Source organism: Pteronotus mesoamericanus, unplaced genomic scaffold, assembly GCF_021234165.1.
Source record: "Pteronotus mesoamericanus isolate MK-2021 breed Mesoamerican mustached bat unplaced genomic scaffold, CSHL_Meso_final contig_639, whole genome shotgun sequence".
NCBI lineage: Eukaryota > Metazoa > Chordata > Mammalia > Chiroptera > Mormoopidae > Pteronotus > Pteronotus mesoamericanus.
The window spans coordinates 938,543-957,231 of NW_026555223.1; the positions used below are offsets into that span (position 1 = coordinate 938,543).

At 40.5% G+C, this 18,689-nt stretch overlaps 1 protein-coding gene across 2 annotated transcripts in view; it reads left to right on the top strand.

Moving 5' to 3' along the window:
* The first annotated feature begins 17,662 nt into the window (after positions 1-17,662).
* The window catches only part of FCGBP (Fc gamma binding protein), a 37,776-nt gene continuing 36,749 nt past the window's right edge, over positions 17,663-18,689 (top strand). For both annotated transcript variants that reach the window (XM_054580787.1, XM_054580788.1), the window contains exons 1-2: positions 17,663-17,689; positions 18,026-18,082. In XM_054580787.1, coding sequence (XP_054436762.1) covers positions 18,028-18,082 — 55 coding nt within the window. In that variant the 5' untranslated portion in view covers positions 17,663-17,689; positions 18,026-18,027. The remainder of the gene's footprint in view (positions 17,690-18,025; positions 18,083-18,689) is intronic.

Genomic DNA, 18,689 nt, shown 5'->3' on the forward strand with positions numbered 1-18,689 from the left:
GTGGAAATAGCAATTAAGTCAACTTGATTGATAGTATTCTTAGAATTTTCCCCATTCCTAATGATTTCCTGTCTACTTGTACTATTGATTACTGAGAAGTGAGTGTTAAAATTTCCAGCTTAACAGTGGGTTTGTCTATTTCTCCTTTCAGTTCTATTAGTTTTATGCTTTTAATTTTTTTGGTTGATGTATTTTGAGGTCTGTTGTTAGGTGCATATATATTTAGGATTGTTAAATCTTCTTGGTAAATCCACTTTTGTATTATATATGTAATAACCCTAGTAATTTTCCTTGTCCTGAAGTCATTTAGTCTGGTAGTAGTAGGATGACTCTTGCTTTTTAAGTTAGTGTTTGAATGATATACTTTTTTCCTTCCTTTTACTTTTAACCTGTCTATATCATTATATTTAAAGCAAGACCTTGTAGGTAGTGTGTAGTTAAGTCTCTCTTTTCTTTTTTGAATATTCATAATTGTAACTTTAATAGCTATTTTATTTATTTATTTATTTATATCATTATGTATTGGTTTCAGGTGTACAGTTTAGCAATTAGACAATCATGAGTCTTTTTTTCTTTTACTCTAAAGTGACAATCTCTGTCTTTTAATTGGTATGTTTAGGTAATTTGCATATGATATACTTACTGATAAGTTGTGTTGAATTTAGGTCTACCATTTTATTATTAGTTTTCTGTTTGCCACTCTGTGTTTTGTGTCTCTCTTTCTTCCTTCTTGTGGATTATTTGAATTTTTCATTTAATTTCTCCATTGCCTTTCCCTGTACACACATACTTTACGTTTATAGGTGATCCTTCCCAGTTCTCTGAACAGAAAAAGAGTGTTTTTCAGATTTTTTCTGTCTGTGCCTTCTGCCAAGTTCTGGGATTCAGATCTCCCTCTGGTAAAAACAGGGGAATATAGAAAGGGGAGAACCTAAGGAGAAAAACCCACAGAAACCTTTCCACCATATCAGTCAAACTTCCAATTTGGACTTCTCTCCCCAATCTACTTGCTCTCAACTACTTTTCACTGTGCCCAGGCAATTGCTTTATGTATCCTGGCTAGAGTATTTAGTTGTAGTCAGTGAAAGATTATGTATAATAGGCTCAATTAATTTTAATGAGAACCATAAGTGCACACATACACTAATCTATTGGGTGACATTGTTTTGAGTTTTTGCAAATATATTTTTTTAATCTTCACCTAAAGATATGGTTATTGACTTTTAGAGAGAGAGGAGGGGGACAGAGAGAGAGAGAGACATCAATATGAGAGAGAAACATTGATCTGCTGCCTCCCATACATGCTCTGACTGGGGATCAAACCCGCAGCCTCTTGGTGTATGGGATGATGCTTTAACCAACTGAGCCACCTGGCCAGGCCTTGCAAATCTCTTTAATATCCACTTTAATAGAAAACAACAAGATTCATATGAATGACGCATAGACATGGACAACAGAGTGGGAATTGACTGTGGAAGAGGGGGGCGGGATGGGATGGGTGGAGGAGGGCAAAAGGAGGAAATTGAGACAACTGTAATAGAATAAACATGATTTAAAAATTAAAAAAACAAAAAATTTAAAAAAGTCACAAGGATATAAAGTATACCATAGGGAATACAGTCAATAATATTGTAATAACTATGTATGGTATCAGCTGGGTACTAGACTTACTGGAGTTATCACTTCATGAGTTATGTAAGTGCCTAATCACTATGTTGTACACCTGAAGCTAATATTATTTTGTATGTCAACTGTATTAGAAAAATAAAAAAATATTTAAAAAAAGAAAACAACAAGATTCTGATATCTGCTTCTGCATTCAATGTGTTGTGATTGAAGAATAGGAAGAAAATTTGGCCTCACACATGTAAGTAGTTGTAATACAGAGGTATATTTAAGTCTTTTCAGATAAATGTAGATCTTTTTTTAATACTACACCAAAACTGTGCAAATGGTAGTTTCTTTTTTTTTATTTAATGATTTTATTTATTTATTTTTAGAGAGGGGAAGGAAGGGCGAAAGAGAGGGAGAGAAACATCAATGTGTGGTTGCTTCTCGAGACACCCCCTACTGGGGCCCACAGCTGAGGCATGTGTCCTGACTGGGAATAGAACCAGTGATCCTTTGGTTCACAGGTCAGCACTCAATCCCCTGAGCCACACCAGCTAGGGCTACAAATGGTAGTTTCTTAAATGTTAGTTGCAATGTGGTATCTGAAACCATCTCAATGAACCTTTTGCACTGCTATATTGATCTCATCAGAAAAGCTGTATTTGGAAAGCTTGTAGTAGCAGATACAAGCTTTTATTTCCCTTGAAGTCTCAGATTTTGTCATTTGTAACAAGTTCTGTCAGTTATTTTCCTTGAAGGGACAGACTCACACTGTTTATTTTTTAGAAAATATCTGCCAGATACTCGTCTGTATAACTATAGTTTTTTAAACTGTTCTTTCAATGTAAACAAAGTTATATAATAAAAAAGTGATAGTACAAACAGTGCATTTTCTTGAGACAATCATCATATACTAATATGAAGCATATACAGACCTTGCATCTTGTCACACAGATATTAAAATGATGTGTACTCAAAGGTAGAAACTTAATGAAGTTGATAATTTTTACTGTTTCACGAAAGACTTCTTAAGTAAAACCATTTTGTTGTTTTATTATTGTCATTTTTGCTTGTTTTTTTGTGAGTAACAATGAAGAATATAATGACTTCTAGGACATTTGGGGCAAGGGCCAGCAGTTTTACACACCTACCATTGTTTTTGCACTATCTGTGCAAATTTCAACACAATTAAAAAATTTGAGTAACATCTGAGTTTAATTTTTAAAATAATTTTGACCTCAGGGACCCTTTAAAATGGTCAGAAACATGCAGGAGTTTGCATATTCTACTTTGAGAACCACTCCCCTAAGGGCAAAGATGGAGAATAGTTTGGAGTTCTCCCAGAGGAATAAGCAAACTGAGACTTGATTGACGAGTGGGGATTAGGTAGGTAAGGAAAGGAGAAAGGCACACCAAACTAAAAGAAGCAGCAAGTACAAATGAGAGTATGCACAGGAGACATGTAGGGTGAAACCAGGTGGGTTGAGATAGGAGAGGAGAGCTGGGAGCATATTGTAGTAAGTCTTGAATGTCATCCAAAGAGCTTAAAGTTTATCCTAAGGGAAAGGGACAACTACTGTAGGGTTTTAAGCAGGTAGAAAACTTGACAAGATTTTTTTTAGGATGCTCATTCTTACTGTAGTGTAGATATGGATTCAAAGGGAATAAGATCGAGGGGGAAAAAACAGAAACCTGTTGCAATAATTCAGATTACAGACGGTTGCTTCACTCCCTTGGTAAAATGGCAGTGGACTTGGAAGTAAATACATACATTGAAAACCATAGAGGAAGGATAAATAATAAGATTCAGTGACTAATTAAAAGTGGGGATGAGAGGAAGGGAGAAGAACCAAGTATGATACTGCTAGCTTGGGCTGCTGGATGATGGCATATTTTTCACTGAAATGACGTAAGGGGCAAGGCAGATCTGAAAGGAGGGTGATGACATTGCGTTAAGACTCCTGTGAGACATTCTAGTGGACATATCCTATAGTCCATTGGATGTATGAAACTGCGGATTACTTATTGTCTGATTCCATTTATAAGACATCACTGGAAAAGACAAAACTATAAAACCAAGAATAGATGAGAGGCCACCAGGGGTTGGGGAGAGAGGAAGGTTGCGAGTGCAGAAGGATAGCATGAGAAAAGCTTTGGGGATGACGGAACTGTTTTGTATCCTGATTGTGGTCGCCGTAACATAAATCCATACAATTTTACTGTTTTAATTTTAAAAATAAAACAGGAAAATTACTCCTGGGTTTCTGGCTTGGAGAACTGGTGCCAATGATGACATCATTCAGTGAAATTCAGAACAAGAAAGCAACCTGGGTCAAGTGAGGGGAGATGAGGTTTGGGATTCAGTGAGTTTGAGTACGTTGGAGACATCCAACAGATATCAAATAGGCAAACTTGCCCTCTGGAACTGAAAGAAGAGCTGTATCTGTTCTTAAATTTTTCAAAACCCTCACTTGTTGTAGAATCATGTATTTTTTTTCTCCTGAACTTGCACCCAGCTTATCAAGAGTTACCATTTCATGTTCCTTTTCACTGTTATTTACACTGGCCTACCACCAGCAGACTTAGCCCTTCTATCAAAGCCATTAGGAGGTGGTAAATAATGAGTATTGGTAACTTCTGTGTGGGGGGTGTTTGTCTTATCTACAATAGTAAATATAGCAAAAGAAAAAGGTCATTTAGAATAGTCATAGGGCAGGAGTCACCTTATGGTGATATCTGAAACCAGGTAAGGCTTTGAGAGGACTTAGCAAGAGCATAAAATGTAAGAAGCAGCAGTAACAGAGACCCAAAGAGGAGAGGTGACAGAGAATAAGACACTTGAAAGTTGTAATCAGAGGCGTTGGGGGGAATCTAGGTGTGTGTGTGTGTGTCGTGTGTGTGTGTGTGTGTACATAAGTATGTGCTGTCAAAGAAGCCAATGAAAGGACAAAATTTTAAAAAGAGGTGCTTGTGAGAGATCACCCAAGTTCAGGAAAACGTACTCTTACTTCAATCACAAAGATGTCATTGTCAACTGTGGCTGACATAAATTCAGTGCAGTGGTGGGGTGAAGGCCAGACTGCTGAGGACGGAAGAATGTAGGAAAAAGTGAATGTAGATTATGGAAGAATATAGAAAATTGAGTTATTATATGTACATAACTCTTTCCTTTTAAAGTGACTTTGAACACTTATTAAGTTCCATTTAATTGTTGCTGTATAAAAACATAATTATCAATATAGTGTCCCTGAACTTACAATATAAAATGAAATACAATGAGAATGGGCAGTGACTCAGGCAATCCTGTCTGGAAGCATGTTTCTTGGAGAGGCAGTGCACCAACCACAGACAACAACAAGCTAAATTGTCATTCAAGAGCAAGGCTCCTGGCTTCAAGTTCAAGATGGTAGAGTAGGAAGACCCTGAGATCACCTCCTCTCATTGACACCAAAACTGCAACTACATATAGAACAATTATCTCTGAGAACAACCTGAAGATTAGCAGAACAGATTTTCTACGACTACGGATATAAAGTAAAAGCCATAGTGAAAAGGGTAGGAGGGGTAGAGACTAAGCCTAGTCAGGACCTACACTACTCCCCACTCTTCATACAGTGACTCACAAGTGGGAGGGTTATCACAACCATGGAGGTCATCCCCAAAGAGTGAAGGGTCTGAGCCCTAGCCTGGTTGACCTGAACCAGGAAGTGGAGCCCTCATAACATCTGGCTTTGAAAACCAGCGAGGCTGGCATCTGGGAGAGCCAAAAGGCTGTAGGAAACCCAGGTTGCTCTCTTTCCAAGTTCTGGCACAGCGGGAGCAGTTTGAAAAGCAGCTAGGTCATACATGAAAGTGATACATTGACTAATTTTAGGGTATGTGCTGGAGGGACAGGGATCTGTTGGAACTTGCTCATGTCAGAGCTGGTGGATGCCATTTTTCCCCTTTCTTTAACCCAGCTGGTCTGATGCAGGCAGGTGCCATATCTGACACTGTCCATTAACCTTGCTAATACTGTTCACCCCACCTTGGTGTCTCCCTGAGGACCTACCCAGGGTAGCACTCCTCCAAAGCACTTCCTGCCCTGCCACACCCAGTGGATGGCATCACTCAGCACCAGCACACAGCAGTGTGTCTGCAACAGCAGAGGTGGGCTTTGCAGCCGCCTGCATTGAAGCCTTGCCCTGCATGCACACCAGTGAGCCTGCAACAGTTGTGACCAGGCCTCATAGTCAGCAAGCCAGATACCAGCCTCGCCTGCTAGTGTGTCCATAGAAGTTGTGGCCCAGCCACAACAGGAGGCTGTACTAGTTTACCCTTTAGAGCATCTGGCTCTGGTGACAAGGGGGACATCTTGCAAGTAAGGGCCCACAGGAAAATAAGGCCACTTTTTCAAGACCAAGAGATTTAGGTTACCTACCTAAATACATAGAAACAAAGAGGCAGGATGAGGATAGAAAAGAATGTGTTCCAAACGAACAAAAACAGGACAAAATCCCAGAAAAAGAAATAAATAAACTGAGGTAAGCTGTCTATTAGATGAAGTGTTCAAAGGAACAGTCATAAAGATGCTCATTCAACTGTCCAGACAAATGAAGAAACTCAGTCAGAACTTAAACAACTTGAACAAAGATGTAAAAATTCTAAGAAAGGACATATCAGGACTGAAGAATATAACAGCTGATATGAAAAATTCACTGGAAATAATCAACAGCAAATCATATGACACAGAAGAATGGCTCAGCAATCAGGAAAACAGGATAATGGAAATCAACCAACTGGAAAATCAAAAAGAATAAATAATTTAAAAGAATGAAGATAGCATAAGGGACCTTTGGGAAAACACTGAACGTACTAACATTGGAATCATAGGGGTCCCAGAAGGAGAAAAGAGAGAGAGAGAGGGATGGAAGGCCTATCTGAAGAAATAATGGCTGAAAATCTTCCTAACTTTGCAAAGGAAACAAACATCCAAGTCCAGGAAGCCCAGAGAGTCCCAAACAAGATGAACCCAAAGAGATCCACACAAATACACATTATAATTCAGTTGTTAAAAGTTAAAGATAAAGAGAGAATCTTAAAAGCAGCAAGAGAAAAACAACTAGTTACATATAAGGGTATTCCAATAAGACTGGGAACTGACTTTTCAATAGAAACTTTGCCGGCCAGAAAGGAGTGGCATGATATATTCAATGTGATGAAAGAAAAGACCCTACAACCAAGAATACTCTACCCAGCAAGGTTATCATTCAGAATTGAAGGAGAGATCAAGAAATTCTCAGACAAGCAGCAGTTAAAGGAGTTCATCACCACTAAATCAGCATTACAAGAAATGTTAAAGGGAATTCTTTAAGTAGGGAAAAAAAGGCCAAAACTAGAAATAAGAAAATATATGAAAAAATATCTCACCAGTAGAACAAATATAGTAAAGATAGCTGACCAACCATTTATAAATGTAGTACGAAAACAATTATAATGGCAATAAGCACATACCTATCATAATCACTTCAAATGGAAGTTGACTAAGTACCCCATTGAAAAAATATAGGATGACTGAATGGTTTAAAAAAAAACAAACAAGACCCCTACATATACTGCCTACATGAGACTCCAAATTTAAAGACACACAGAGACTGAAAATACAGGAACGGAAAAGATATTTGATGAAAATGGAAATTAAAAGAAGAGAGAGAAGCTGGGATAGCAATACTTACATTAGACAAAAAGACTTTAAAACAAAGGCTATATAACAAGAGACAAAGAAGGACCCAGCAATTCTTTTCTTCAGATAAGCCCCCAGAAGTGAGACAGTTCAAAAAGACATATGCCCCTCTATGTTCACTGCAGCATTATATAAAATAGCCAAGTTATTGAAACAACCTTGGTGTTTATCACTAGGTGAATGGATAAAGAGTAAGAGGATGTGTGTATGCACATACACATATACATTGCCATGAAAAAGAAATAGATCTTGCTCTTTGCAACAACATGGATAGACATAGAGGGTATTATGCTAAATTAAATTAAGTCAGAGAAAGGCAAATACTATGTCATTTCACTTAGATGTGGAATCTAAGAAACTAAAAGAAATGAACAAACAAACTGACACATGGATACAGAAAAAGTGATAATTGCCAAAGGGTTGGGTGGTGGGGTACGGGCAAAAGGTTAAGGGGACTAAGAGGTATAATCTTATAAATAAGTCATGATATATAAAGTACAACATAGGAAATATTAATAATATCAATAATATCACAATAATTTTGTATGGTGACAGAAGGATAGTGGACTTTTTGTGGTGATCACTTTGTAAGGTATATAAATGTGAAATCTCACTATGCCTGAAACTAATGTAATATTGTATGTCAACTGTATTTTAATTTAGAAGAGCTATACACTTCAGAATAAAAATTAGACATGAAAAAAAGAAATACAATGAAAGTCCATCTCAAAATTCTTTAAGTTAGAAATGGCTATTTTGGCAAGTAAATGAGGCAAAATGACTTCTTTTTTCAGGTACAATATTAATAATGCTTTCAATAATGAACCAAAGAATGTTTATTTGTTTCCAGGCAGTTTCCCCAATTATATTAGGCTTGGTAAGAAAAAGTGTACTTAGAAATTTGGTAAGAACAATGAATTACTTAAAATTGCTTTGTAGAACCTTAAACAAAGAGATGCTTACTAACCTGAGTTTTTCCACATCTAGGAAAATCCCCACAAAAAATATAATGAACTAAATGAAGTTTGTCTGCTGTTCCAATTACCACTTTTCAACTTCTTTCTCTTTTCCCACTTGCAAGGACTCCAATGATAGCCCTATTAAGGAAGAAAGTAGTGTATCTAGATAAAATACTCTCAAGTATTAGAGGCTTAACAAGTTAATATTAAGTCACTGTTTAAGATAAACGTGAGCGAAGATAGCTTTGGGACCTCTGGTTTCCAGAGAGGCCTGGCTATGTAAGATGTAAACAAAGCAGCTGAGTTTAGTGCATGTATCTTCAAAGTGATTAAGACTATACATAAATGGTTGATTTTCTGCTTCATATTTCTGTTTGAGTTCTTAAGAATTTACTTATCAAGATACTTATCTCTTTCAATAAACTTGACTTTGATAAAAAGGGAGTCACATACACATGCCTCTTTACCTAGCAATCTTATTTCTAACAAAATTATATATGCCCTTTGACCAAGCAATCTCATTTCTAGGATTTATCACAGAGATACACTGACAAAAATACAAAATAGTGGCCCTGGCCAGGTGGTTCAATTGGTTGGAGCATTGTCCCATAACCAAAAAGTTGTGGGTTTGATTCCCTGTCAGGGAACATTTGGGAGGCAACAGAACCATGTTTCTCTCTCTCCCTTCTTCTCTCTCTAAAATTAATAAACATATCCTTGGGTGAGGATTTAAAAAATACAAAATAATGTGTCCACAAGGCTATCTGTGGTAGCATTTTGTGTAACGGAAAAATATTTGAAACCCAAATATCCATCAGTAGTGGACTGATTGAATAAACTTAAGGTATATTTATACAGTAGAGTATTTTACAACTCTGAAAAATAATGGAAATGATCTCTATATAATGCTATGGCATGACTGCGATGATAAAGTGTTAAGTAAAAAAACTAACTGATGGTATATGTAATATGCTAATATGCTATCTTTGTTTTAAGAAAGAAGGAAAATGTAAATACAAACACTTCTGTGTATATTTGCATATGTTTTCAAAAAGAAAGGATGGAAGGATGAATAAAAGCTCCATAAAGATGATTACTGATAGGGAAGAGAGGAAACTCAGTGGAGGGCACCGGGATGGCAGCTAAACCTCTGAAAACACCTCATTATAAAGTGTTGGTGTCTTTGAAACCAGAAAAATGCTCTATAAAAATTTTAAAAGTTAAACAAAAAGAAATTTCTCCTCCTAGTGTCCAAATTATAGTTTCTAAATACAACTTGGTAATAATAGGAATCAAGGCTCTTTGAGCAATGGCCGATTCTGAATCTGGTCTGGAAATGTACAAAGGTGAGTCTGACGCATCTTGCCATACCATGCATTAAGGAGGCTCCTACTGGGCTAAGGTGGAACTGCAATAGATTGAAATACCAAATGTGTTCAAAATCCATAAATTCATAATGATATTAAACAAAAACATAATGCTTGTTTACCTTCAGAGAGAAGTGACTAAATCTGAAAATTGAAGGAATAAAGTCGCTTTTTCTGTATTAACTGCAACACAGGATCACCAAAAAATTAATAAAGGGATGCTTCTCCATGTAGTAGTATACGTATATAGTAGTATACAGATGTTTCTCTGTATAGTAGCTAATAAATGAAAAGAATATGATAAATTAAAAATCCCCACTTTGCACAGCCCTAATGAAATAATGAACCTAGGTAGCTTGCCAGATTTAGCAAATAAACTGCATGGAACATGCTTACAAAAGTATACTAAAATTGCATGGGACATACTTATACTAAAAATTAATTTTGTTTATCTGAAATTCAGATTTAACTGAACAGCCAGTGTTTGATATGGTAGCCCTAGATCTAGGTAATGATCAACAACGAACATTAACATCACTGAGACAGATGCAGAAGAATCATTTAATAAATTAAATATCTATTGATGCTTAAACACTAAAAATAGAAAGAAACTACTTTAATACAATAATGTGTACCTACAAAAATATTATGTAGGCATCATACATAACAGCAAAATATTGAAGGCTTTTGCTTTGTGATCAGGAGTAAAACTAGGATGTCCCCTACCATGCCTTTTATTCAATGATGTATTGAAGAGACCAAAGAAAACATATAAGGATAAGAAAGGAATTAAACTTATTGTTCATAAACAATATGTTTGTATATGTGAAGGATCCAAAAGAACCTACAAATAAATTATTAGGAATAATAATTTATTTATTATTACAAGAAGTGGTGACTTCTTGTTCCAGACAAGATGGAACAGAATCATTTTTTCCTGTCCCTCTCTTCTAAGAAACAAGAACCTCTGGAAATAATACACAGACATTCATAAGAGGATTCTTGAAAGATACAAAGAAGGCAAGCTGGATAGGGACCTTAGGACTTGAGAAACAACACAGTGAACCAGCATCTCTCAACTCTGCACTCAGTGACAGGAGGTAGCCCAAGCCCGGTGGCTCCCCACTTCCCTGCAGCAGCAGAAGGCGCTAAAGTAGGTGCTTTCCTCCCCCATGGGCGACACCAGCACAGATCGAGCAGGAGCCCCACTGACACCACGCAGTACAGGAAAGTGCTCCCCACCACTTCGTGCCACTGTCTCCTACTCTTAACCTGTCAGCACTAGATGAGCCCCGCGAAATGTCTCCAGCGCCCTTTGGTGTTACCAATAGGAACTGGATGCAAGCCCCACCGGCTCTGAGAAAATGGAACAGACACGAATTAGCACAGCAAGAGCTCCGAGAACTAAATTGCCGTCGGGACCACAGCACACAGAATTATTCCCTGCCCTGCATACTCACCCTAACAGGATAACTGCCTGCTGTAATGGAAAAGTTAAGTAAGATCCAGGGTCTCCTACCCTAATATCTAAAATTGTTACCAAACTCAAGGGGTTCACCACTTGGGGGTTGTCTATTCAAAAATGAGATGTGGTTGTTGCAAAGTAGTTTTATTCACTCGCAGCAAGAAAAGGAGATGAGATTCATATTCAAAGCTCTGCCTCCTGGAAGGGAGGCTTAGCCATTGCTTCTATACACTATTTGATCAATTACATGTCGATTTACTCTTTGCTCTTGGCTACTTTTTTCCAGGTTGAGTTCCTGTCAGTTCATCCTGTTTACAGTTGCATGTAAAAAATACTATCCAACATGTTAAAATTTAGCAAGAAATAATATTTAGTATTGCCTAGACCTTGAGACCCTTGTCTTTTCTAACAAAATTTTCAGGATATAATAAAATAATCACACATCCTACCCAAACCCAGGAAAATCACAACCTATATGAGAAAAGACAATCAACAGATGCTAACACTGAGATGAATTAGATGTTGGAATTATCTGACAAAGATCTAAAGAAGCCATCATAAAAATGCTTCATCAAGCAATTACAAATACCCTTGGAACAAGTTTTAAAAATAGATAATCTCACCAAAGAAATAGAAAATATAAAAAAGAGCCCAATGTAAATAATAAAACTCACAACTGCAATAACTGAAATAAAAAGGACTCAAGAACAGAATGAATACGACGGAGAAAAGCGTAAGTAACTCTGAAGATAGTTACAATATAAATTACCCGGTCCAAAAAAATTAGAGAGAACTTGAATGGAAAAAAAAACCCCAACTAACTAACAAAGCCTCAAGAGAAACTTCAGGACAATTATGAAATATTTAACATTTGTATCAAGAGTAACAAAAGGAGAGAAGGAAAAACAGGGCTGAAAATTGATTTAAGCTTAAATTGATTAAAATTAAAATGTCAAGAGCCAGTTCACCTCTGACATCTGACATGGCACCATCTCCTCACCTAATAAACCCCATTTTCTTGGCAGCAAACTCCTGATCATGTCTTATTGGGCTTTGATGTGTGCAGGCAAACCAACCCCTTTAGCCAGGTAACAATTTGGTGCCTAACATGAGGCTGCCTTTTGCCTGTGCACTTGGGGACCTGAGGCCCAGGGTTTGACACAAGGTCCTGCTTAACAGCTGCCAGACACATTGTCCCTGAAATGGATGTGGGACAGTGGCCCAGGACTGAGTGCCCCTGACCTACAGTGCTTTTGTTCGCAACGTAAGAAACCAGGAATTGAAAGGGCTAAGAATTAGAATTTGCTCTGATTTTGGAAATTGAGGATGTCTTACAATATAAGGGAACTTATTTTCTCTTAATCTACTTATGACTTAGAGAAATTTAGTAAAATATACCTTTATAAGAAATACTGAAACATTTATATTTTTCTCCCTACCTGATCCCTCCAGAAGTTTGGAGACTCTGAATAGGTATTATTTTCATTGTTTGCATAAATTCAATAGGAATAGTTTTTTTAATAATGGGACACAATTGGAAATTGATGTATTAACAAGACTTTGACTGAAATGTCATGTTTCATAGAGACATGTATAGATTCTGGGCAATACCAGTAAGCCTTAAGGAATTAAGACAGACTTTGGAAGCCAATAAAAACCACTTGGAAAAACAACCTGGTACATTACTTACAAGGTCCTTAGCAGTCTTTCCAGGTAAAGAGTGAAGGTTGCTTTCCTGGGAGACAACAGAAAGAGATCCTCAAGACATTTGGAGGAACCTCAAGAAACCGAGGAATTCACCCAAATCAATAGGTATTGCAGGCAAACGCTGATGGCAACTATGTGGCTTGGCTTCTTAGCCCTGAGAGGCCAATTACAGTTCAATCTAGAGATTCCTTACAAAATTGCAACAAAACAGACTATTCTTGTAATATTCATAAAAATAGCAGGCCAAATTTATTAAAGCTGGACTTACATAACTAATTAGTCTTTACTTAGCAACCATTGATAAATTGAGGATGATTTTAGAGAAAAAAAATGTTTCAAGAAAAACCATAATGTCTAATTGTAGATATTAGATTCTAGTTCAGTGAATTGTCTTTAAAATCTTACTTTCCACCTGTAGTAGGACTGGATCCTACATTTTTTAAATGAAAGTGTTTGGCTGCAGTCCTCTGAATTAGTGTTCATTTTCTTCGTCCTTTGCCTTTGAATTATTGAAAACCAAAACTGGTTTTTTTCCCCCCTGAGTTTTGCAATGTTAGACCCTAGCTAGACAACATAATGTCAGCTTTGAAGAAATCCTCACAACAGCCCATGCTAGGATGGTTTTGGGGACTGATACTGTGCAAGCCTCACAGAGAGCTTGCTTGAGCACCTAGTATCATCATTCAGACTGAGGGCCAGAGGACTCTGTCGGATTGTCACAGCCTGCTTTCATTTCAGCAAGAATGAAGCTCTGAGCCTTTCATGTACAGGTCCTCTCTACTGACAGTCTTAAAGACTCAGAGAGTAATTTATGGTTTGCTCTGATTATTACTTAGGGTATAGGTATCCTGGCCTGCTGTTTCTTCTACCATTGCTGTAGTTTCTTCCTATAAATTTAACACCTCAAATGCCCCTTCTAAGGATCAGGGACCATCTCGGAAGCAATGGGCATGTCAGATTGTAAGAGCCAGAAAAGAGGAGCAAGATGGACAGACAAAGATGCTCTATCTTATGAGCTAATCCTCCCTCTTGAATGAACCTGGTCTGCGAGGTAATCTCTTTATTCCTCTCGTATAGCAATGACAATTTCTCCCTCACTTAATGGAATCCCCCACTGAGAGCCCCACTGCACCCCCCCCCCCTACCAGATGCCCTATATTCCTCAAGATTGAGGAGTGATGAAAAGAAAGAGGGGAATTGTAACCATGCAGAAACTTAATTTTTTTAATATGACCTTTTCTCCTTTCTTTCCTTTTGATTCAAACTGGTCTCACCCAGCACCCTGACTTACCTACATCTTTGCCATTGCTTGTCCACTCCCTTAATTATTCAGCCCTCAGGACAATGAGGCCCTGGTCAACATTAAACAAACTTAGGAACAAAGGGTCTATTAACCACAGAGACAGAGTTGTCAATAAAACTAAAGATAACATCTAGGCCTCAGCTGTGTTTCAACTACAGATCAAAGAAAGTGAAAAAAAACCCTACAAAGCAAGGCCAAGGGGGACATCAGGACCAGATGCACTGATCCACTACCCCCTACTGTAGCACTGACCAATCAACAGAGACCACAGCCCTGACCATGACCCTAACTCCCCTGGTCGCCAGGGTCACTGATTTTCCCCAGGATAGATAACCCGTCCCCTGAAAGCCATGGACCCAGGGCTTTGAGCACTGGTATCTCACCTGTGACTCTTGTCATGATGTTGTCTCCTCAACTAACAGACTTTTACTTTCTCGGTCACAAAAGAAAAAAAAAAAAGTTCAAATTAAATTAAATTAAAAATCCAATTCTTTCAGTACATTTCAAGAGCTCAATAGCCACGTGTAGCTGTTGCCTATCACATTGGATAGAACCAAATATAGAAAATTTTCATCATCACATAAAGTTCTATTAGACAGCACAGGTGGACATCGAAAAGATATCTTAGAGAAAGAGGCAGTTAGAGAAAGAAGCAGCAAAAGAGAATCTGAGAGCCACAATGTTAAAAGGGTTATTGTAGGAAACAGACTAAAGTAACACAAGATCCGGAAGAAAGAGATGTCATGGGAGCCAAGGCATTAGAAATTTTCTTTTTCTTTTTGTTTTACTTATTTATTTATTTACTCTTTAAAAAAAATTTGTTAAGCATTAGACATTTTCAAAGAGGAAGTGTTCACATCAAATATTACAGAGAAGAGGCTAGAACCAAGTGGCAAATAAGAGGCCATTGGAGAGTTTAGCAAGACAATTTTAATGCACACGGAAGTCAGATTGTGGTGGGCGGAAGACAGATCGGTGGGGAGATAGAGAACAAAACACATGCAGTGGGGCTCTCAGTTCCAAGGGGGATTCCATTAAGTGAGGGAGCAAATTGCCATTGCTATACGAGAGGAATAAAGAGATTAGCCTCACCTTGGGTCCTTGGCAAATGACTCACGCAGAAAGTGATGTTTGGATTCCAGATAAGGAGTTAGCAGGTAAGTTGTGGAAAAGGGTGTGCCAAGTGGAAAGAAGTGCACAGGCAATGGTGAGGTAGACGGTGCAGGAAATGGCGCCTCGAGGCTTGAGATCATTCTGCCCAGAGTGTGCAGTTGCATTCCCAGGGACAGGGAAGCATAAAGTGTTCTTGAACAGGAGAGGGACAGGATCAAGGTTGAACCTCAGAAAGGTTAGTGGCAGATTATGCAAGAAAGGTTAGAGGGAGTTCCCAAAGAGGGTAGAGAGACCCCTTGTGAAATCCAGAGCATGAAAGGATGAAGTTAGGAATTGCCAGAAAATCTGAATTTAGCTGTGGAGAGTAAACTTCCTTTTAGCTGTGCCCTCAGGCTGTAAAGCCTAGACAAAACAGAGGGTCCCAGGGGTCTCAAGTGGCATGAGCAGTACAGAGCTGCCCTCTTCAGGGAGAGGCCAGAAGGCTCAGACACAGCTACCCCTTGCCTGGACTGAGAGAGGCTGCCAGGGGTGGGATAGATGTGATTTCTCCGACCATAAGAAGTGTCCCCACAGGTCATCTCCGCCCCATCAGTGAGATTTCTGAGAATATATATGACACGGAGTAAAGCACAGGGCGCAGCATATTGCCTCCCTGAGACGCACACCCTGAAAAGATTGAGAAGGTCCCTGGGGTGTCAAAGCCAAAACAGAAAAGATTTCCCAAGACCTCCTCACTTCTCAGGATTCTGGCTACAGAGAGCAATGACAGATTTTGAAGGGAAAAGTCTTGTATCTGTAGTCAGTGAAAGGAGACCTACAGGCTTCAAGGAGACTGGCGGGCAAAATCACTCCTGAAACTTACCCTGACTTTTTGTCCCTCTCCCCCTCTCATTTCTCTGAGTGTCTCAGGCTACAAGAAGGGTGTCTGACATAGATTTTGACATCTTGGTTTGCAAGAGCTGCTTCCACCTTAAAAATCCCATCAGGGACTCAGATGACCTCTCTCCCCACTCCCAGACTCCTGAGGGACCCAGGCACCCCTCGCCCCGAAGTTCTCGCCCCCCCCCCCCGATATGTCCCCCGACCCTGCCTGTTTCTTGAGAGCCCTGGCTTTTATCCAGTCACCTATTTACTCACATTATTTTCCTGGTTGACTTTGGGTCCCTATCAACTCTGAGCCTTTATCTCTCTCTGGGAACCTGCCTAGGTAGGGAATATCAGAGCCCCCACCCATCATGGCTGCCCCGAGGCCCAGGTCTTGGTGATAAGAGAGGAGGGGTCCTGGGGGCAGCAGCTGCTTGGTGTTGTCTAAGAGGACTCCCAGGCTTTGCAGCTGTTGTTTCCAGGGGAGACTCCCCCTGCAAACAGTGAGTCCCAAGTCAGGAGGAGGGGAGAAGGGCACGGGTCAGGCCATCTCCCCCAGGAGGAGCAGACTCCACCTGAGCAAGCCCACAGCACCTGTCAGTGGTCTCTTCTCCTTGTGTGTGACCTGGACCCATCTCCTATCCCAAGCAGGTTCTGGGGTGATGGGGGGCTTAGAATCACTCAAAATCTGTTCAGCCAGTCCCTTTTTAGGGCCAGAAAACCTCCCAGAAAACAAATAATTCTCCAGGAAGTGGAACCTGGTGTCTGCGTGGAACCAGGAAATAGAGGCCTCTGTCTTTCTTTGCACATAGCCCCAGCCCCCAGTTTCCACACAGAAGAGCCTGCCTTCCACATACAGTTCTTCAGTTTACAGAGTGCCCTCTGGAAGGTAAATAAGCCCAGTGAAGTTAGTTATGGTAATTCCATTTCATAGCCAAGGTCCCCAGGAGTCTCTATGGGATGGGGGTGGGGGGTGAGGGGGTGGAAATATTACGTCTCACTCCGCGGGACTGAGTAAGGTGTTCAGGTACTTCCCTATCTCGGACATCACACCCTACCCCGCCCCAGTGGTGCCTGGAAACAGGATGTGGGTGGCTGGGGACCAGAGAACAGCTTATAGGGACTGGGGAGCAGCCAGGACCCGGATGCAGGTCCTTTGCAATTGTTCCTGGCAGAAGCCAAAGGAAAAATCTGCAGGCAGGTTCTGGTCAACAAACAAGATCAAATACCATCTTCCGCCCCACTCCCCAGCCCCCAAGAACCCAGGGTCTGAGGACCCTGTTCCCCAGCTGTCTTCCTCAGGGACACCACCCTTCTAGGACTAAATTTCCCAGCAGGATCCCAGGGCACAGCCACCAGCTGTTCTCATTCACTTAGGACCCAGACATCCAGGCTTGCCCTCTACCCTTCACAGGTCTCCAGGGTCCCAATTCCTCCTGGCTCTGAAATCAGCAGCCTCCTCCAGGAAGTTGGAACCATCTGCCTGGCAGGTGGCCCGGGGTGTGGCCTGAGGAGCCAAAAAAACTCCATTATATAGCCCAGCCCAGTGGCTAACCCTGGAGCTCCAGGGACCTGCAGGTGAGAGACTGGGTTCCCTTTGGAAGTGGGACATCAGATCCCTTACTCTTGCCCCTGACCTCAGGCTTCCCCAGCCTACCCCTATACCCAATGGGCATTCAACTCCCCATCCTTGCCCCTCTCCTGCCCTCCCCACCCCACCCCACCTCCAGATCCACTAGATAGCCAACTATCCTATACACACATACACTGGCCCTTGGATCCAGCCCACCTCTGCCTTCCTGCTGCCCACATGGCCATTATCCGGAGACTGGGCCCTTCTGTCCTCTCTGGGACAGTCTCCGGCAGGAGGGGCAGACCAGCCTCCTATGACCCCCCTCTCTTTCCCCACTGCAGACATGGGTTTCCTGCGGAGCTGGTGGATGCTCTGGGCTGGAGCAACCCTCCTGTGGGGTAAGTAAGACCAAGATCCCATCTCTATCATTGTTCCAGTCTGGGAACTCTGCCTGCCTTGGTCAGCACCATCCATTTGTGTCCCCTTCCACAAACCCATCTCCCAATGTCACCCCAGGTTAGCTGCAATGGGAGAGAGGCCCCTTGGGCTCTTCAGAGAAGTGTGGTGGAATTCAGGTGAACACCTTATCCCCAAATTCAAGTTGCAAGAACTACTGCCCCCTTGATTTTCTGCAACTCAAAGGAAGTTTAGATTCTAACCTTGATTCTGCTGAGTTGATGGAAAATTTCACTAAAGTCATTCTTGGAGGACTTGGTGCCAAGTTCTTCAGGGTTATGTCCAAGACCAGAGTCTTAGGTAAAGTCAAAGGACTGGGGGAAGGATGGGATACCAGGACACCAGGACAGGACAAGGGATCTCTTGGCCCTGTGGGACACTAGGGTACCCTTCAAGGCTCCCCTTGTTCAGCCTACAGTCCTTCTGTGACTCCCATACTCTCCCCAGGACCCCATAAATCAATCTCTCTTCTCTCTCTCTCTCTCTTTCTCCCCCCCTCCACTTCCCCCCTTCTCTTCTGGAGAATTTCTTTCCATCTGAGGGTGTTGA